Source organism: Cyprinodon tularosa, unplaced genomic scaffold (genome assembly GCF_016077235.1).
Source record: "Cyprinodon tularosa strain WSP-4 unplaced genomic scaffold, ASM1607723v1 ctg340, whole genome shotgun sequence".
In the NCBI taxonomy this organism is placed as follows: Eukaryota; Metazoa; Chordata; class Actinopteri; order Cyprinodontiformes; family Cyprinodontidae; genus Cyprinodon; species Cyprinodon tularosa.
Genome location: NW_024039053.1, coordinates 162971 through 184867, shown reverse-complemented (window position 1 = coordinate 184867; position 21897 = coordinate 162971). Strand labels below are relative to the sequence as shown.

Genomic DNA, 21897 nt, shown 5'->3' with positions numbered 1-21897 from the left:
ATGAACAAGCCTGGACAAAAATGATGGCTCCCCAACTTTATATTTTGTTTCACAATTTTTTGAGTTAATCACTGCGATGAGTTAATTCCTGTTATTGTCAATGAGACTCCTGCTTCTGTCGGCAGGTATTTTGGCCCACCCCTCATGAGCAAACTGTTGCAGTTGGCTCAGGTTTGAAGGCTACCCTTTTCCAGAAATTATTGTTTCAGCTCCTTCCAAAGATGCTCAATAGGATTTAGGTCAGGGCCATAGAAGCCATTTCAGAATGTTTTCCTCTTAGCCATTCTTGGCTGTTTTTAGCTGTGTTTTGGGTCATTATCCTGTTAACCTGTGAGTGAGACCAAGCTTTCTGATACTGGCCAGCACATTTCTCTCTATAATCCCCTGATAGTCTTTCATTGAACCCTGCAGAGATCCAAGGCACCCTGTGCCAGATAAAGCAAAGCAGTATTAAAGTTTTTAATAATTGGAAGCATTAGTTGAACCCACAAAAATAAACGTTGAGCATCTTCCTCTCCAATATACTTTTTGCAAATCTTAATGTAATAATTTTCAGGTGTTCAAAAAGTTTTCAACACAAACTTTATATAATTGTTGCAAAATTTTGTCAGAAAATGTCTAATTATTAGATAATTAGAAACAAATTCTAAAAGTTACATTGGATTTGTTAATATATATATATATATATATATATATATATATATATATATATATATATATATATATATATATATATATATATATTTTTTTTTTTTTTTTGCATGAAGTGCATAAAAGCTAAAAAGTCAATAATCTAGTGTCTATAGAAGCTACAATAAACGGCATGCTCTGGTACTATGATGCAAAGATCGGAATAATCTTGAAATCATTTTTGATAACTCTGTCACAAATCCCCAAACAATTATTTTTTATATTGACCCACTATCTCTTCTTGCATTTATTAATCCGGTAAAAACAAATTGTACACTGAGTCTGTATGTGCTCCATTTGATATGGACAAAATCAGAATCTATAAAGAAAACCACTGTTACGAATTGACAAAAGCAGGATTAAATTGAACTGGTGTATTCTTAGGTCACAGTCCTTACCATTAGCAACACTAGTGGCATTTGGCCACCTTGGTTAGTCATTCATTTACCAGTGGAGAACCCTGTAGCTGAATGAGGTAGAACTGATATTTGACTGTTTGAGGGGCCAAACCCTATTGTCCCTCTGAGGATGGGCTCTTGCTTCAGACAAGGGTTGTTGATACTGATCAACTGTCAGTTGCTCTAGTTGAAGTTTATTTAAAATACTTTGACTTAGTCAGGAGTTTATAGTCAACTCAATGGCTACAGAGAACTTTGTTCCTGTCATTGCAAAAGATGGCCCGATCATCACACCTCCATCAATGCTTTAGAGTTGGTAAGAAGTTTGTTTTCATAAGGTAGAGTTTGATGAGGAAAATCAAGCATCTTATCTTATTAGTCAAATGGCCACTGTTCTTTGCTTTTCAGACAGTTTTTTGAACACATGAATACTCCAGAGTAGGACTGGAACAAACTGTTGGATTAGTCGTGATTAATCGAAATAAACGTTAACTAATTTAGTAATTTATTTTTAAAAAATCCCTTTATTATCCCACAATGGGGATAATAATTAATCATTAAGTGGAGTAAATAGACCTAAAAAAAACATGCCATCAGCTGACAGTAAAACCCACGTAGAGCAGTAAATATTTCAACATTATAAAAAAAAAAAAAAAAAAAGTATAAACATTTAGGATAAAAAAAACAGTCAATATGCTCAATCATCAAGTGGGAAATATTTAGTTTTACCAGGTTAAATTATGTAAAAGTCTTATTTTAAGAACATTTTGCTATCTGATTATTAATCGATCAATTGAAAAAATAATTGACAGATTAATCGATTAGTAAAATGATCGTTAGTTGCAGTTCTAATCTAGAGACCCTTTTTTAAAGAAACAACTGATAAATCTAGCTCAGTGTGGAACAGTCTTTGAATTCTGTTTTTTCTTAATTCCCTCTGAATATTTTAAATTCAAACATATAAATGACCTCTCTATAAGCACTACACCTATATTGTGGAATATTTTTGTGCATTGTACACTTGGTGACTCTAACTATTTAAAAATTACTTCACATCCTGTGATTTTTTTTTTTTTTAATGAGCAGGAGTAAATTCCTCCATGAGGTAATTGGTGATGTTTTTCCAACACTGCATGGAGTTAACACGGCTGAATGTTTCAGAGAAACCAATTACTTAGATCTGTTTTTTGTTTGTTTTTTTCCCTCTTCAGGTGCCTTGCACACAATGGTCGCTGGTATTCGAAGTGCTTTTACGTTTAGTGCCCGGCTTCTTCCCACAGTTTATTGTGTTTTATCTTAGGCTGTGTTTAAAGAAATAGCACTTAAAATAAAAGAACCACATTGAAATGATTTCATAGTTTTGATCGAAATTTAAAGAAAGGAATTTGATTGTTTCAGTTTATACATTAAAGCATAAATATTGTCCACTAACCTCCCTAATCAATTTACACAAATTATAATAGTGCTTAGGGTAGGTTGATATGTTTATAGACAGAGCATGTTCCAGGTTTTTAGTTTTGATGAATGCAATGGATTGCAAGGAAAGTTTTGAAACATGCTACTAAAGTGGTCAGCGCCAAAAGAGCCTGAGGGCTAAGTGTGGGTATGAGTGGTGGGGGCTTAATAGGGGGTGTTCCAGGACGAGTGAAAGCAGCAGTTAGTTTGTCAGTGCTGGTTAAAAAAAAAAAAAGTTTCAGTTAAATTACACTTTAAGATATTTTTTTGACCAATCAAGTAAAAATAAACACATTCCAACCAATGATCAATGGAAAGGTGCAGCTGTACAAATATGTGGGAATGCGACCGTGATATAACTGAGAAAGAATAAAGATATAATTTACTGGCTTCCAGAGGGATTTGTGTTTGTTCACTAGATGGATATTGAACACTTATTTCTGCTTCCCTTCTTGGCCTAAATGATCAAGTTGTTTATCATAGTCTACTCTATAATCTAGTGTTTATTAACAGAAAAAGATGTAAATAACAGCCATGTCTTTTCCACAAGTGTCATATTTCCTGTATTTCTTTATACCAAAATGTAAAAGAAAAGCATAATTCTTCTGCCTCTAGATGTGATAGACGGTAAGAGAGGAGTGCCTCTAAATGTTAGTCAGATATGTGAATAAACAGCAGTTATCTTAAGTAAAGGCCTGCTTTTAGAGACTACCTTCTAAAGAGAAGTGTTCATAAATTACCAAGAAAGTTTTAGCAACGTTTTGACTTTTCCCAGAGCTGTGCTTTACAGATCAAGTCGGAGCTTGTAGAGCTGCACTCTTTTATCAGCAGGTTTTTCTCTTCCAGTACAGTTTGTTTTTGTGAGACTATTTTTTTCCAGTCCTGATAAACGTGAACCGTCAACGCCAACTGTAGTTTCTCTTAGCAAATTAATTGCACTTTAATGCAGAAGACGCGAAACATAAAAACAGCTCGGATTCAAGCACATTTCCCTTGTTATTGAGTGCGCTTAGATAAAACAACACAAGTGGAGGCAGTTTTTAGTGTGTCAGGGATGTTTACTTGTGTTTGCCTGGCAGCACTTATGATCCTGGCTCACTGCTTTACAGACGGAGGAGCCTCTGCTGGTTTATTTTGCTGCTTGTTCTCACAGTGGAAGCCCAAGCAGGGAGGGTGTTGGGGATTTCCATGTGATTCAAGACTCATTCAGTCTCATATCACCAAATGAAACCTACAGCACAGGAGAAATATGTAGACACTTTATTTTGTTTAGTCGTGTCTTTTGATATGGATTACATTGACGTCAAAGATCACTAAAACATTCACGTGCGGGCTCAGTTGCAGAGAATTTTGCAAACCTTTTTTTTCCTGAAAAGTGGAGTTTTGTTTGACAGAGCAAACTCTGAGAAGAGATAAGAGATCTTTTTTTCCCTCTTTGCCAAGGTCGGCTTAGAGGTCCGCTTCAGGACAGATAGCACAATCTTTTAATTCACCTCTCATTGGGATTATATTTTCTAAAACACAGTATAAATATTTTAACTAACTTAAAATGGCACCTACAGACTTGTTGCATCGTTTTCCCTTAAAGCAGCAGGACTCTGAGCTGCTTTTTACTATGAAGCTTGAAGTTTAATTGGTTTACATGCAGCATAGCTACTGAGCCCTTAGCAATGATCAGTTGTAGCGTTGGCAACAAGCAAAGCACAACAGACGTTGTTCACTAGAAGAGAAACTCCTAAAATACAGTGCAGGAGGTTTATTGTAGAAGCGAGTTGTGCTTTAACTGAACATTTGCCCGGAAAAGTGAGTCCCTCCAGGTGACGCCTCCTGATCATTCAAGGCTTGGTATGAAGGAGCCGGTTAATTAGAAGCCATGCCAAGATTCTTACGGGGGGGACCAGGGGGGTTCTGGGTCCGGTTACTCTGTTTTTCTTATAGCTCTAACAGTTTTACTTAAAGGCCCCATAATGTGTTTTCACACATGGAGAAACAAGGATCAGCTTCAACTTTGTGATGTTGTGAAACGCATTTAGATGGCTAGAACTTAAAAATAAAATAAAAAAAAACCCTAGGATCAATGCCTTTCCGTAAAAATTCAAAAAATATCCACTGGACTTGGTTTTTCAAGATTTGAAGACGTTTCGCCACCTCTCCAGGAAGCTTTCTCAATTCAAATGTCTGGATCCGCAGTGAGTTTGAGTCTTATATAGACAACGCCTTGTATCGCTTGGAAACATGCAATGGTAACCGATGAATGGGTCGTTAGTTCCATCGTTAGCCTGTAATATCTGAACCTGTCTATGATTCTAGGGGTCGGTCGTTAAAGGGGGGATTGCCATTAAGGGGCCCTAGGATCAATGTTTCTTGAACTAATTCAGTAGCTTAGCATTGATTGTATTTATTCAATTCCAGTGCATTAGCTTAAACTCATTCTATAAAAAGGAAATAATAAATCCAAATACATTTATGGAGTCACATTAATTAGCACCTGCTAAACAAATCCTATTATATAAAATTTGCTGGATTATGTGATTTTCAGTTTTGTTTAATTTGTGATCGATTTCCTGTATCCTTGGATATACATGCATACTACATAATGCAGCACACTTTCAGTGTGAGACTATCCTACTACAATTAAAGGACCATTATTTTTTTTTTAAGGGGTTCTTATAACTGTGTAATGTGCTGTACATTAGTAGACTTGAGACATGAAGCATCTCTTTAAGAGAACCTGGGGCTTGATTTACTCATGCAAACAAAAGTCGACCAAAATGTCTCCACAAGCAGATTTTTAATGGAAAATTTTAGAAAGAAGCTCCAACTTGTTTCAGAATACCATTTGATGCTTATGTCCAGGAAAATTAAATAAGGCTGAATTAGATGTGAAGAAATCAGCCTTTAAAGTAGGCCATCCGTCTATGGTTTGAAATGTCGACATAAGTTACAGGACAATCGACATCCTCATCTGTTTGCTTCGAGTAACAGACTGAGCAAACGGATGTCAGCAGGTCTAAGATTTTAATTTGTTTTCATTTTCTTTTGGTCATGGGTTTAGCAGGTCGACCTGGATTCCTGGTTGGTTGTAACATCCAACCATTTGTAGGCTTATTACCCTTTGCTCCTGCAACGGAGGTTTTGTATAACGTGACTCATGCTGTGTATCAAGTTAAAGGAACTGGACACAGGTAGGCTTTAGTCAGATGAACCCTGACCTCACAAACCTTGTAGTGTGCTTAAACCATTCATTTTATGAAACAGTTTTACGTTCTGCTTAATTTAACAAAACAGCCCAGACTTACAGCAGAGGAGTCAAGTAACAAAGTACAAATATTTCGTTAACTTACACTGGAAAAAAATCAAAATCTAGATAAGCCATTTTTTCTTAAAATACGTACATTTGTTCTTGAATTGAGGAGGTAAGAGAAATTTTGCAAATGGAACAACACAATTTACACTTTAAATAAGAAAAGATTGCATTGTCTTTTTTCCAGTGCATTTTATTTAAACATCTTATTTTAGGAGTAAAAATACTCATTCTATTGGCAAACTATCTCATTTACCTTCTCAAATTAAGGGTAAATGCGCTTAATTTAAGAACTTTGTACTTTTTTTCTAGATCGTTTTTCCAGTGTAAGTAGAAACTTTGCCTATTGCAGGAGTAATTATTTTTTAGACAACTTTTCACTTCTACTCCAATTTTTTTTAATCAATTATCTCTACCTTCTACTCCTTACATTCTTAAATTGACTCGTTAGTTTTTAGTAATGGCATGTTGGTATTTAAAAAGTTAAAACTATCAAAATAATTTCATCTAGAGAATTAATTTCTTTGTGGTTGGTCCGGCACCAACTATTTGTTCGACCCGTACCAAAAAACAGTTTTTTCATAATGATGCAAAGTTATAATTAACACTGTTACTATTGGTTATAAAACTTAAGTATAAGGGAGTTATGATCCAGAATTGTAGAAAATTGTTCCTTTAATAGGGTAGTACAGTAACCAGTATAAGTTTAAAGCATCTGTTGTTAACATTATTCCCTGCATTACTTTTATTTTTATACTTTAAGTAGTTTTAGAAATGGTACCCTTACATTTTTACTTGAGTAAAAAGCTTAAGTTGACCCTCTAACTTTTACAAGAGTACTTTTAAACAGTAGGATTTATATTTCTACCTGAGTAATAAATATTAAAACATTTGACACCTCTGACTAACAGTCTTTCCATTTTTCTGTTTACATTTTTTTTCTGCGCTCATATGCGTTTGGTAAACTCTCTAGAAGTGATCAGTTTTCATGTCATGCTATCATTTTACTCAAACTAGAAAACCGGTTTCCCTTCTTCCATCCTGTCTATCCTTTAATCGCTGACTTCTTGACAAATTTACCTCAGTTTAATAAAAAAACACCCAGTTAACGGCTGATGAGGTCACACAGCCCTAACAAGATATGCTCCGAAGGTCACCTGTTTGCTCGAAACACTCCCTGAAAGATTCCTCACATTCCTGATCTTTTAGATATTTCTTTGAGGAAGCCAGAAAAAGGAAGCCCTTTGTGTTTGAGAGAGTTTGTGTACAGTTTGCATGCCAGGATCGAGACTTTTCAACCAGCTAATTGGATCCTTTTGTTGATTGTTAAGTAGGAGGCTGTGTCCCAGAAATACAATTTTAAATCTTAAATCAGTTAAAATATTTGTGAGGCATAACATATTAGCATTAAAAAAAGTTTTAACCCTGTATGGGACACATAGTTTTTTTTTTTTAGATTCTTATTCAGGTCAAATTAGAGATGCACAGACAAGATTTGTTTGACTTATTTCTGATAGCTTGTTCTGTGAAGCTTCAATCTGAAATATTGATTGTATTTCAGATTAAAACATTTGATAAAGATGATTACCTAGCCTTCCCATCATGAATTATCAATTATCATTGTTTGTATTTCAAGCAGAGCAGAATTTCACTTTAAGAGAGCAAGTTGCTATAAAACTGTATTTGAAAATGAAACAAGACAAATTCCTTGGGTAAGGAATTAGTGCAGTTAGTAGGGATACTGTGGCGGTGGTCTCCGTGTCGCTTCTAAAGACATTAGGTCCTTACTTTACTTAATTTAACTCTAAACATTTCCAAATTCAACCCGCTCAATAACAGAAGGTGAAAGATTAACAGGGATAATCTAAAACAACTTTGCTTGACTTCATTTAGCCTTCCTGTTATCTGCTGTTATTTTTTTCTCTCTCTCTCTCTCCCTCTTTGGGATTTGACTGCAAACATCTTAACATTACATAGAAAACAGTGGAATTTTGTCCTTATATCTTTGTACTTGATCAGTTTTTCCAACTGAAACACCTCACTGACACTGAAAAGATGTAGTTTTCTGTCCTTAGTAACGGTATCAATGCTAAAGAGTTGGATGTTTCCCATTCACTGACCTGACTCTTTGCATGCTTAAAACAGTTAAATAACCACCTTGTATGAACATTTTATTCATCTCTAGATCAAATTTGAAATAAGGTCTTTAGAAAATATTTTAGAGCTATGTTTTACATAATAGTTTTGCAAGCATAAATATTGTTTTGCATACTTAAAAGTCAAATAATGTGATACAGAACCAAATTTAAATACTATCTTTATTCGGGGGAATATAAAAGGGGATGTAGCTCAGAGTTCAAACGACTATATTTTATTGTCATGACATATAGCTGCAATGCATCTGGAAAAAGTAGATTTGTACCAAAGACCTAAAAAATCTTGTCTGCAGCATCTAAAAGTTTTTTAGTCCAGGTTTTTTAGGTTTGTTAAGGTAAAAAATACAACCCATATCATAGTACCAAGTCATTTATCAGTAATTCCATTAGTATAAAAAATACACAATAAAGAAATGTTGTTTATTTTGCCCACAGGATAAAAATGATGATTATAAGCAATACATTTCCTCCAGACTGCTTTCAAACTCCTCATCTTCTTCTATTCAACTCGAATGTGAACCACTTAAAAAAAAAAAACTTCAGCAACAGAATCGTCATGTTGTTTTCTGGATGGAGGGATGCTACCCATCATTCTGCTGATAAATCTGCAGATTTATTCAGAAATGTCAGAGTGGAACTTATTGAGAACAGAAGAAAACACAGCAGTATCTTACATGAACCTACAGCTTTCACAAATCGGAAAGCTCTAAAATGCAGGAACATCGGCAGGAAGACGCTGGGATGTGGTTGCTTCCTGCAGCCCAACCTGATGTAATGCTTGACAAACTTTCGGTTGCCCAGTCTTAGTTATTATCACACCACATTAAGTGCTTCCTCACTCAGACTTGGATCCTCTATATTTAATAGATAAAAAAAAAATCTTCCATAAATTTTCTGTCTTTTTTTGGGGCTGTTTTTGTGCACATGAAGCATGCAAAGTTGAATGTTAAACTGGAAAGCCCCCAGGTGCTGAGTAGCCCTGCGATCAGTTTCTACTATGACTTACAAGCAAGTAAAAACATTTTGAAAGTTGCAAGAATAAGCTCTTTACTAGCACTTCTGGAGGCTTCTAATTAAATCAGAAAGACACATGGTGTTGTGAAATCTCTATATTTTAGAACTCTCCTTGATTGTGTGCAGAAAATTAGAAATCTGTTCTTTGGCCTGCCTTGCTGACACAGCAAGACTCTGCAAGGCAATTATCCAGTGGCCCTTAAAGTAGCCGTAGACTCTCTTCTGTCTGAATTTGTTTTTTAAGTGAACTAGAATTTGGAACTTGGCGTACTTTGGAATTTGACAGTTTAAATCAATATCGATAATCTAGTGAATAAAGCAAGAATCAGCATGGAAACCTACTGCAGAGGAATCGCCATGTTCTATAAGAAGAGCAAGGAAAGATAACATCTGATGGCTGAAATACTGTATTGCTTCAAAGAAGGGACAAAAAGAAGAAAGGCAAAAGGCACCTTTGTTGCTCCACATGGCACAAAAACAAAGAAGAGCAGGAGAACAGGTTTAAGAAAACGGACTGGTAATAGTTTCGCTCTCTCTCTTTCATGGTGGGAAGTAATCACTCTTAACTGCCTCTTTCTTAAACCGTCGTTTCAGGGGGATTCATGCAACTGAATTAGATTTTTATTAGGTTGTTTTAATGAAACAAAAATGCAATTTTAAAGCTTCTACCTTTTTATAAATTAGGATTTTCTCCTATGCATTTGGTACTGTTGGATTTAATACTATAGAAGAATAATGTCTGAAAAAAGATGGAAATACGCAAAAAAAAAAAAACAACAAAGGAAGATAACAACATCAAAATTAGTAGCTTTGCTTATTTAAGTAAACAGTTGTGCAAACCTCTTGGTGTTAAGACTGTTTGGTAGGATTTTCTAACAATAGCTGATGTCACCACACCCACCTGTGACATGCAATCATATTTAGGTCACTTAAATAATGAAGTATTCTCATACAGGTGCTGGTCATAAAATTAGAATATCATGAAAAAGTAGATTGATTTCAGTAATTCCATTTAAAAAGTGAAACTTGTATATTATATTCATACATTACATACAAACTCATATATTTCAGATGTTTATTTTGTTTAATTTTGATGATTACAAATGACAACAAATGAAAATCTCAAATTCATCATATCAGAAAATTAGAATATTACTGAAGACCAATAAAAACAAAGGATTTATAGAAATGTTGGCCAACTGAAAAGTATGAACATGAAAAGTATGAGCATGTACAGCACTCAGTATTTAGTTGGGCCTCCTTTGGCCTGTATTACTGCAGCAATGCGGCGTGGCATGGAGTCGATCAGTCTGTGGCACTGCTCAGGTGTTATGATAGCCCAGGTTGCTCTAATAGTGGCTTTTAGCTCTTCTGAATTGTTGGGTCTGGTGTATTGCATCTTCTTCTTCACAATACCCCATAGATTTTCTATGGGGTTAAGGTCAGGAGAGTTTGCTGGCCAATTAAGAACAGGGATACCATGGTCCTTCAACCAGGTACTGGTAGCTTTGGCACTGTGTGCAGGTGCCAAGTCCTGTTGGAAAATGAAATCTGCATCTCCAAAAAGTTGGTCAGCTGCAGGAAGCATGAAGTGCTCTAAAACTTCCTGGTATGTGGCTGCGTTGACCCCGGACCTCAGAAAACACAATGGACCAACACCAGCAGATGACATGGCACCCCAAACCATCACTGACTGTGGAAACTTTACACTGGACTTCAAGCAACGTGGATGAAGTGCCTCTCTTCTTTTCCTCCAGACTCTGGGACCTTGATTTCCAAAGGAAATGCAAAATTTACTTTCATCAGAGAACATGACTTTGGACCACTCACCAGCAGTCCAGTCCTGTTTCTCTTTAGCCCAGGCAAGACGCTTCTGACGCTGTCTGTGGTTCAAGAGTGGCTTGACACAAGGAATGCGACAGCAGAAACCCATGTCTTTCATACGTCTGTGTGTGGTGGTTCTTGAAGCACTCACTCCAGCTGCAGTCCACTCTTTGTGAATCTCCCCCACATTTTTGAATGGGTTTTGTTTCACAATCCTCTCCAGGGTGCGGTTATCTCTCTTGCTTGTACACTTTTTTCGACCACATCTTTTCCTTCCCTTCGCCTCTCTATTAATGTGCTTGGACACTGAGCTCTGTGAACAGCCAGCCTCTTTAGCGATGACCTTTTGTGTCTTGCCCTCCTTGTGCAAGGTGTCGATGGTCGTCTTTTGGACAACTGTCAAGTCAGCAGTCTTCCCCATGATTGTGTAGCCTATAGAACTAGACTGAAAGACCATTTAAAGGCTTTTGCAGGTGGTTTGAGTTAATTAGCTGATTAGAGTGTGGCACCAGGGGCCATCAATTTTGAACCTTTTCACAATATTCTAATTTTCTGATATGATGAATTTGAGATTTTCATTTGTTGTCATTTGTAATCATCAAAATTAAACAAAATAAACATCTGAAATATATGAGTTTGTATGTAATGTATGAATATAATATACAAGTTTCACTTTTTAAATGGAATTACTGAAATCAATCTACTTTTTCATGATATTCTAATTTTATGACCAGCACCTGTAGTTGCAGCTATTCATCTAAATTTCTACTAAACGGGCCAGCAAGCTTTGGTCGGTTGATCATGTTCCTGATCATCTTTGTTGTGTTGATGTTTAGTTTTGTTGTAAATGACGTCCACAAAACAGCCAAAAGCAACAGGGATAATTCATGAAATCATAACATTGTTTCATTGTCAAGATATGCAGAAATGTGACCGTGGCTTTGCTCCAGCTGCACAGGTTATTGTCTGGGAGAGGGAAAATATTGGCCAACACTAGCAGTTCTTCATGGATGTTGATAAGTATGTGCCTCATTTTGAGAGTTTTGTAAGTCACCATTCATGACATCTGTGGTTAACTTATCTGGTTTTGGAGAAACAGACTGCTGATAGCTTTGTTGAAGATAACTTTGTTGGTTTAACTGCACTATTGTTGCAAAGCTGAGTAAAGGTTGAAAAAGTGTTTGCTGCAGTTTTTCAAGGACATGCTTTTCCTTCTGTGAAAACAAAATTTACAGACCTTGAGATTTTTGGAGAAAAGAACTGGTACCAAAAATAGTGGCATCTCCATACAACTTGTGTTTTTATATCCAAAAGTAATATGTGTCCATTTTCTTGAATCCTCCTTTTTTTATGCCAAAAAAAGTTTGTTTGTTTTTTGCTTTATTTCTGGTCCAGAAAGTAAAAGGCCTGTACAGAGATGGTTCTAACCCTTTTCATTTCCAGCTCCAAAACATAGGCTATGTTAATACTGTTGGCAAATACAACTCACATTAAATTTCTCTTGAATTTTTCCTTTCCATTTTCCATCATGCTTATTTCTGCTGGGGTGCCGGTGACCATCTCTAGCTGTTAGTGGGCGAGAGGCACGGTACACCCTGGACAGTTCACCAGTCTATTGTAGGGCAACACAGAGACAAACAGGAAAAACAACTATTCATGTACACACTTACACCTAATGAAATTTTAGGAAAGCCAATTAACCTAAAAGTCATGGTTTTGGACTGTGGGAAGTGGTCGGAGTACCCGGAGAGAACCCACGCATGCACAGGGAGAACTTGCAAACTCCATGCAGGAAGACTGAATTAAACCCAGAAAGTTGTTTCTGCAAGGCACCAGTGCAACAGTATTCAACTTTTTCATGGTGGTCAGAATCCTTCTACCTCAAATAAAAAGTCTAATTGGGCCTTTTTCATATTTAGAATTAAATCTGATATGTATTCTCTAGTTTTTTTTATAGCATCTGTGGTCTGAATGGTCATGTTACTTTTCATCCGACCGTCACATCATCAGCCAGGCTCTGACTGCTCATTCATACAGGCTCCTCTCAGCACAGCAGTCATTGCTCTGAATGAAACCCACAATATAAATAGTTTTGCGCTCTTTGCTTTGTCTGGTTATTATGGGATCTTATATTGTCGGCTCCCTTTTTTCAACATTGTTATGATAGAAATGTGACATCTCTTATCACTTCCGTAAACATTGCACTGCTTTGTGACTATCCTTCTGTGCTCGCAGGTCGCGTTGGTCCAGTTGCTCTTTCACACAAATCTTTGCTGCTGATGCTGTTTTAGATAAATTAGATGAGTTGAATGTAAGAAATGCAGACCACTGTAGCTTCAGGACCCTCCTGCCTTACATTGTTAATTAATGAGAATGGTTCAGCATTCTCCAGAGCTCGAGTGTTTTACTGCTGATTTTCTAGGCGTTTCTTTTCACAGACCCAGACGGTCTGCAACAGATCTGACTCAAGTGGAAAAATCTGGGTGTTAGATTTCTGAACTTCTGGATTTTTTTATGAGTAGAAACATAAAGCATATTTATTATGATTTTGGCACAACTGCTATTTTGTAATCGGCTAAAATAATCTGCTGATGGTTTAAAACCATTTAGGGTTCATCCTTATATTAAAACTTTTCCTTCTCTATTGTTTTAGTTAATTTTGGTCTGAATAATAAAAAAAAAAATCAAGCATCATCCCCCCCCAAAAAAATTTTTTAGAGATTACATTAGATATTTACATATCTATTTAGATAGTAATTTAAAGGCTGCACCACTGAGTGTTTCCATCAAGATCCAGCTCAAATTTTTGGCTCTGGTTGATTTCACCCCATCATCCCTAAGATGTAGCATCACAGTCCTAAACTGATCTAATCTTTGCTCTTGGGTGTATTTTATTTATTTTTTAACGAAGAGCATCAAAACCCAGAAACTGAATGATGTTACCATGTTTTAAATTTTGCTTCATACTGAATGAGTCGTTAAAAATGTCAGTTTTGCCCCTAAAACGATGGTTCTCATATAGCTCTGTTTATTATTGTCAGAGCAGCTATAGCACCTTTAGTAACCAAGTGTATATTATTGACTACTTTTTCTGACAGACTTTCAACATTTTTATTGCATGATTTATGAGTCTGGACAGACTTAGATGTAAACTTCAGGTTGCCTGGCTGGCAGAGGCAAACAGCCCTGGAGGTGGTAATTTGAGTGTTACTTAAAACACTGTTTTATTGTCTGCCGTCACATATAGTAGAAACTTTTGGCAAATATAATCTGACATTAAACACGCACCAGCAGATCTGAATAGTTTTCTGTTCTGCTCTCAGTTTTAATGTGATTTGGTTTGTTTTTTCTTCAAATGTTGGGAATTTGTTTGCTTCTCCTTGCTGTGAGGTTTAAGATACATTGGCACGGGAGGAGACGACTTCCAGCATAACTCTGAGCTCATTGTGGATCCTGCTCATTTTAAGAGGAATCTGATACGTGCTGGTTTCCTGGTGAATCTATTGTGCTGTCTGAGGCTGACCACGGAGTGTGAGTCTACACACCGACATGATGCAGGTGTATCAGTTACCTGGATTCCTGTATGTTTTACAGTTAGACGTTTAGATTTCATCAATCATGAAAACGTTGATGGAGGAGGGGTAAGGCTTGACTAGGATGTATTGGCACAGGTAGAGTGAACTTATATTTCAAAATGCTGTGCCTTCTGTCCTTTCCCACAGTGATTACAGAGTCTTTAGTCAGGTTTGCAGTGATTATTGAGGGTTAAAAACCTGGCGGATGTCACCCTTAGCGCTACTGAGAGGATCCCTGCATGTTTGTCTTCCTGACTTTGCTAAACAAGGTAAGGTGGCAAGTTAGGACAGAGCCTGGAGGCAGGTGTATGTGTGAGACTTCACTTCATTCTCATCTCGGTTCCAGGTTGTCTGCAGCAAAGCAAACTAAAAACTTTTGATTTGGTCTGTCGCAAAGATGACTGGCTACATTTAGCTGACTTTCCAGGACTATATCAGGGGCCGTTCCTCCACCCAGGACAGTTCTTTACTCTTTCCTTTAGCAAACAGTGCATTATGGCATCAATAATCAATCAGATATACATATATTATTCATTTAGTATTTTTGGTAAACTTTAGCTGTTGAATTTTGATTATCGTTCTTTATAAAATGTGATACCAGCCAGATGTAAAGAACCTGTCCAAAGGTTTAGGGTTACTGTCGGCACTCCAAAGCTCATCTGGTGAAGTAAATGTAATAGTCCATACAGTTTTACATAAGCAGTGTCCCAGTTCTCGTAATCAAGTCCAACACACTCCCACGGACTGCCACTCTGGGTCTCTGAGCATGACCCTTAACCCCTACACTGCTCCCCAAGAGGATGGGTTAAATGCAGGGAGTTCATTTCGTTGCTCTGTACTTGTGACAATGTAATGACTATAAATGGAATCTTCCAGGTATGAGAACAAATGACTAATTTCTTATTCACCAAGAAGTTGCATAAACTTTAAACAAAAGTAGATAGAAGGAAAGTGTTTCTATTAGCTTTCTAACATCTTTGATTTTTCGGCTGATATCAGACCGATTGCTCATACCAATATCAGAACAGGACAGCCCTACATGAAATATCTGGCTTCAAGCCATGAGAAGGCTCATTGAACTTTTCCACAATGCTTTTGACGGAGAAACTGTAAATATTTAGGCAAAGAAGCTCTGATCAGATGAGACCGATAGGAAATTTTCAGGGCCAGATGCTGTTTAGGATCTAAAAGTATCCCTGCACATCACACTGAACAGGCTATCCCTTTTGTGGAATATGGTAGGGGCAGCATTATGCTGTGGAGATGCTATCCTTCAGAGGGAACAAGGAATCTGGTCAGAGATGATGGGGAATATATAAAACCATATATATTCAACCTTAAATATACAAGAAAAAAAAACTGTCAGAGACTGCAAAAGACTTGAAACTAGGATAGAGGTTAAATTCTAAACCGGAGGATAACCCCATGCCTCTTCTATTCAGTGTCTACATTACAGGTGTGCTTTTCATTTTTTTAATATTGTGCAACTTTTTTCACTCTGTTCTGTATGGCCTCTAATGGATAATCTGACAACAGCACAAAAACACTCTTACAAGTTTTGTGGAGGATCTTCGTGAATTTTTGAAACGACTTTCCCTCCCCACTTAAAAATGCACAACCCTATACCTGCTCCCGAGAGGGAATGCCTCTAAAACGCGTGCGTGAGCATGCACGAGCCCATTTCTCCTCGGGCACGCTCTGTTTAAAAGTTGCTGTTTCCAGCACTCATACAAGCTTCCTTTTCAAAAGAAGATTTGCAATTTTTCAACTATGTCAGACTCACCACCGGTAAGTGAAAATGGGGATGAGCATGTAGGGAATGATTGACAGTTAGGAGGACCACTTATTTTGATGATCCACCCGGAAAAAGAACATCCTCCACTCTACCTTTAGCATTCTTTCAACGTTATTGGTTTAGGTATTACCACCCCAAGATTGCAATTCTTTCGCCACCCGCCTTTGTAAGCTTTCTACAGAGAAATACAAGAACACAACAGTTCTCATTTTTAGAATTTTGAATCTGATTTTAAATGATTCTTCAAGTTGATTAGTTTATACGTTAATGGTTGCCCTCATGATGGGATATGTTTTCTGAGCCCTCACTGCAGTCTATTTTAGAATTAAAAAGGAAAACAAACAGACAAACAAAAAAACAACAGAAGTTTGATATATACACTGTGCTGTCATCTGAATAAATTTTATTTACATGCAAAATAAATCCCAGTTAAGCTGCTTGATTTTCCATGTTTGGCACTTTAAGCCTTAAACCTTATTGGGACCCCCTGTAGATTAAAAACCTTTGGAATTAATATCCAAATCAGACATGTAAACATGGTTCATAAATAACCATCACCAGCTTTCTCACAATCTGGCAGTGACAGATGGTGTCAATAAATGGACACAATTACAGAGTGAAGGATGAGTGACAGTGTGGGGCCCCATGTTGATGAAGAGCCCTGCCCCGCCCATCAGTACAGGCATCTCCAGTTCACTGTGTCCTGTCATGGTAACTAGATAGGGATTTCCCTAGACTCACTTAGCTTTATACATGCTAAATAGGTCTTTGTTTACACATGTGCACAGAGAGCTTTTAGCAGCCAGTCTTGTTAAACTAGAGCTATGTTTTTCTGGTCTTAAAGTACCTGTATCACTCGTCTGTTTCTTTGTGAAATGTGTTTGTCTGACTCATTTATTAGGATCATAACCATGGGAATGTTTACCGTTTGCTCAGATGTCAAACATTCCTCCCTGTCATAGAAGGTGAAATAGCTCCATGCTCAGTGCTAATTAATCTGCAATTTCCAGAGGATGAATGAACACATGAAAAGTGTTTTTTTTTTTACAACACAATAAATACTAGATTCCACAGATTTTGATGCAATTCCAAATCATGCATGTCAAGGTAAAAATAAAGTTCTGTTGTTTTTCTGTTTCTGTAGAGCTGCAGGCTTTTTTTTGGAAACCAGTTTCTAATCTTACACCAAACTTGAGTTGTTTCAGTTCACTTACTCCATCTTGTGGCAAAACTGCAAAGCTCCTCTTCTGTGAATAAAATAGAAGGAACCTTAGAAATTTGGTTAACATGCATTCATTTTTAGAGTGTAGCAAGACAATATTATTTCTGTATTTTTTTTCATAAAAATATGTTATCAATTTATATAAATACATTTCAAATATATATTTCTAGTATATTTGATATTTTTTATGAAAACTATCATAAGTATGCTATTGCGTCAGAAATTCCTCATATATGAATTTAAGTTGTTAACCAAAAATCGTGAAGATTAACAGAAATAAAAGCTTAAAATGTAACACTTTGGGTGTATTGAAGCTACGTAACATAGAAATATCCTTATATTAGGTTGTAAATAAAGGAATATAATACTACACTTTTGGTTTTTATTCTTTTTTTTTTTCTTAAAGCTACACCCCAAATTGTCCTCCTTTACCTTGGAATCCCTGCAAGCTCCTGCTTTCCTCTTCCTTGTAATTTTTGTATCAACATCAGCAGCATCTGCTTCCTGGCTGACCAATCAGGGTGAAGATAACGAGGAACAACAATGGGATTCAGGGAGTGTGGTTAATTGTGTTTATTGCTGTGTGTTTGTGGGGGTGTTATGTTAGGAATCAGGCTGTTCAGGATTAATGTCTGGGCTGTTTATCCGTTGACTTTTTAGCTGCTTTCTAATGTGACGTAATCTGACAACCCACATCATCATCAAAACAACTCTGATTGTTTTTAGGATGTTCCTTCATTTTTTGGTCTGAGGTCTGTTCGTGTCAAGTACAAATCTTGCCCTTTAGGATATTTCTTTTATGTATTTCACTTTTTTTTTCTGAAGTTAAAAGCAATGGTGGTCATTTTAACAAAAAACTTCAGTTTTTATTTTAACTGCTTTCCATCGGTGATGAAGAGGAAGGGTAAGTGAAAACTGTCTTATATGCTTGTTTGAGTAGTTTGATCTATTTTGCTTGTGCTTCCTGGAAATATAAGGCATTCATATTTGTGTACAAGAAAGTCAGCATAAACTGAGAGACTTCCAATGTTGTTAACGGTTGATTTTGGGATTTAACATGTTTAAGTGGTAAAACCTGCTCTCTGTACCATTTGGCATTTATATGACGCTGTCTTGTAAATAACTTTGTAGTTTTATTTTCTGCATCTGTGTAGCATCTGTAATGCTTTTCCAGACAAAGTAAAACAATTAGTGGACTCGATAAGCTATTCCAATACTGCTAAACCAGTTGGTTTAAAAAAAAAAAAAAAAAAAAAAAGAACCTGTCATATGTGGACACACTGTATATACTGTATATATCCATACACCTTTTTCTTTCTTTGGCACATTCTTCTCCTTTGACTATTTGAGCTGATTTAAAAAATACATTTCTTAACTGTGAGATCAATAAGTCAATCAATTAAGTTATGGGAGGTCTTTTAGCAGCATTGTGACATATCCTGACCTCTAAGTATGTCTTCAAAGTGACAGGACAATGAAAAAAAAATGTGTGTGTGTGTGTATATATATATATATATATATATATATATATATATATATATATATATATTTAAATACTTTCTTTATATATATTTAATTAAGAAACCAAACTGATTTTCCTTGAAAATGTTTTTTTTTATGTTCTTTTTTTTGTTTTAAAAATGTATAACTTTGTATTATAGACTCTGAGGTAAATCAATGGATGTACTCTTCATCGTTAAGATCAAAACAATGTCTGCATATGTTTCCTCATAGTAGATTTTTGATCTGATAATCCCTTCTTGAGAAATCTCAGCAGTTTAATCCTATGTGCATCATAATTGTTGATAACATCTTTCTAATAGAGCTTTTGATATCAAATTCCTATGTCTATGAAAAAATTAAATAATCCACCCTAACAAAGGACTTAAAGCACAAAGGTCTATAAGGCTTGGTTTGTATTAACACCTTCAATAAGTTTTCTATAGGTCTTCTAGGTCTTTTGTTTTACTGAAACCAAATTTGAAGGTCCTTGGTTTAATTGCTTAACATTTATAGTGTTAACATGAATATGGCATTTAATTACTCTATTTAATTTCCCCTCACTTATGTCTGCCAGCACTATATGAGCACAACAACTCTGCTTGCCAGGCCAACCCAATATGGGATGCTTTTATATTGGTTAATATTGACGTTATAATATCTATATCAGTGAATTCACATTCTCCTCAGTGCTGCTTATCAAATGTGCTACCAACCCTTTAGCATTTTGGATGCTACTATCTGTGGGATCTAGTTCAAACAGATTCCAACCAAAAGCTGTAATATTGCTTCAAAAGCTAAAGTGCATCACACTTAAAATATGTTTGACAAAGATTTTTGCATCCCGAGTTTTGCCGTATTAGAGTATTTCCAAGGCCCCCAGTGGATGTTCCTTAGCTCCTTTGACTGCTCCGCCCGCCTAGGTGTCAAGTAACAAAGTACAAGTACTTCATTACCTTGCTTAAGTAGAAATTTTGGCTATCCATACTTTTCTTTAGTAATTTTTTTTAGACAACTTTATACTTTTAAAAAGACACTAGTTTTGTTTCATTTATCTATTTATTCATCTCTTTCTCGTTATGGTCTGTTGGTATTTAAGAAAAATAAAAACCATCAAAATAATGTTTTTTCCACACAATTTATTTGGGTGCTGCAACATCTTGTTATTCACCACATACCAAAATACATAGTTTTTCAAGAAGATGCAAAGTAATTTGATACTGTTACTTTTATGTAGTTATAAAACTAAGAAGATTAAGGAAATCATCATCCAGAATTGTATAAAAATGTACCATTAATAGGCTGGTGCAGTACAGCATCTGTCCTTAACATTTTTCCTGCAGTATTTATATACTTAAAGTAGTTTTAGAAATGGTACTTTTACACTTTTACTTAAATGAAAAGCTTAAGTTGATACTCTAGCTTCTAAAAGAGTATTTTCAAACTGTCAGATTTCTACTTCTACTTGAGTAATAAACATGAATACTTTTGACACCTCTGCATACTAACAATTTGTGTTGCTAAATTCCTTTTCTGTTTTGTTAGTTTTTGCCACCAGATGCTCTGAATTTATGCCAGCTGATTCAGCTTTATGTTTTCTCTCCACCAAGCTGTCCCAAAGATCGATGATGACGACAAGACTCCAGCTCCCCCACAGTTCCAGGAGAACGTTTTTATAGAGGGCAGCAGGTCCAAGTACGTGGAGGATCTCCACACTGAGGCCCTTGAAGGGCTGAAAATGATGCAGCAAGAAGGTATGCAACATATTTGTGCCGCAGATTTTACAGTAAGGGATTGTATTGCTTGTAAAAATCTGCATTGATTCTATACATATTTGATTTATTTTTGTTTCCCTCCCAGAAAATGGTAATGGAGTGGAGTATAAAGATGATGAAAGCACAGTAGTAAGTTTGGTGCACAAAAGATGGTTTTGAGTTCAAATAAATAAGAAAGTTTTAATTACCCATTAAATACATTTTATTTTTTGTAGTCCACTGTGACCGTCCAAACCGATGGGGAAAGTGCGGGATTTATGACGGACAGTACCATTGCTGATTCCTCATCTGTCATCTCGAGACAGTCATCAGTGTCTGCAAGATCATCCCGCTCTGGACTCACCAGGCAAGGTAATGTATTGTAAACAATATTTATACCACATGACTAGATATACATCTGCCCCTCTAAGCTGATACTTTCATTGAAGGATATCATGGATTAATCTGATTGGATATAAAATGTTCCCAGTGGCCAACGGATGATATTCCAAAAGTGCAGCAATTGTCACATGGAAGCAAAACATTAAAGATAAATAAAAAAAACAAATTTAGCCAACGCGTTTGCAATAGAAACATTTGATTCGAGGACTACACCAAAAAATGAACCTCAAATGAACCCAAAATGTACCCGGAATGCTGAAGAATGAAATGCTATCTGTATTTTATAATTTATGTTCACTGGGTCGATACTCTTTTCCTATTGACAAGCTATTTTATGAAGAACGGCTTTATAAATAGCTGCATATATCTATGTTCTTCCTTGTACTATTTAGTCATCTCGCTGAGACTAAAAATCTTTTTCTTACCTCTACTATGGTGGCAACCCAACAGATTATTGTCATTGTGACCTGGTAGGAATTATGCATGGATCATTCACTGATTAGGAAAACCCACTTTTTTTGAGTTTCTAACTACATAATCACTATTCAGGTCAATTCCTGTCTCCAGATCATTTTTTATAGCATTGTTAGGTAATGTAGTATATTATTTTGAGAACATAAAAGCATCTGTTCATGTATCAGTTCCTTATCTATCTTGTGCTTTTTAAGGATCAACATTCAGACCACTGAACTCTGGTAAAAAGTCAGAAAAGAGCAGGACAAGAAGACGTCACCGGAGGACTGTTGCCGGGATTCCACGACATGTTCAGAAAGAGCTTGGTATTAAGCAAATTTTTAAAAATAATTTA

The 21897-nt window shown here is 36.1% G+C and overlaps 1 protein-coding gene across 1 annotated transcript in view; it reads left to right on the top strand.

Annotated features, from left to right (window-relative positions):
* LOC119789546 (uncharacterized protein KIAA1522 homolog) overlaps positions 1-21897 on the top strand; it is a 40345-nt gene that overhangs the window by 12477 nt on the left and 5971 nt on the right. Inside the window, exons 3-6 of the mRNA XM_038294470.1 lie at positions 20544-20687; positions 20794-20837; positions 20924-21059; positions 21758-21868. Coding sequence (XP_038150398.1) covers positions 20544-20687; positions 20794-20837; positions 20924-21059; positions 21758-21868 — 435 coding nt within the window. The remainder of the gene's footprint in view (positions 1-20543; positions 20688-20793; positions 20838-20923; positions 21060-21757; positions 21869-21897) is intronic.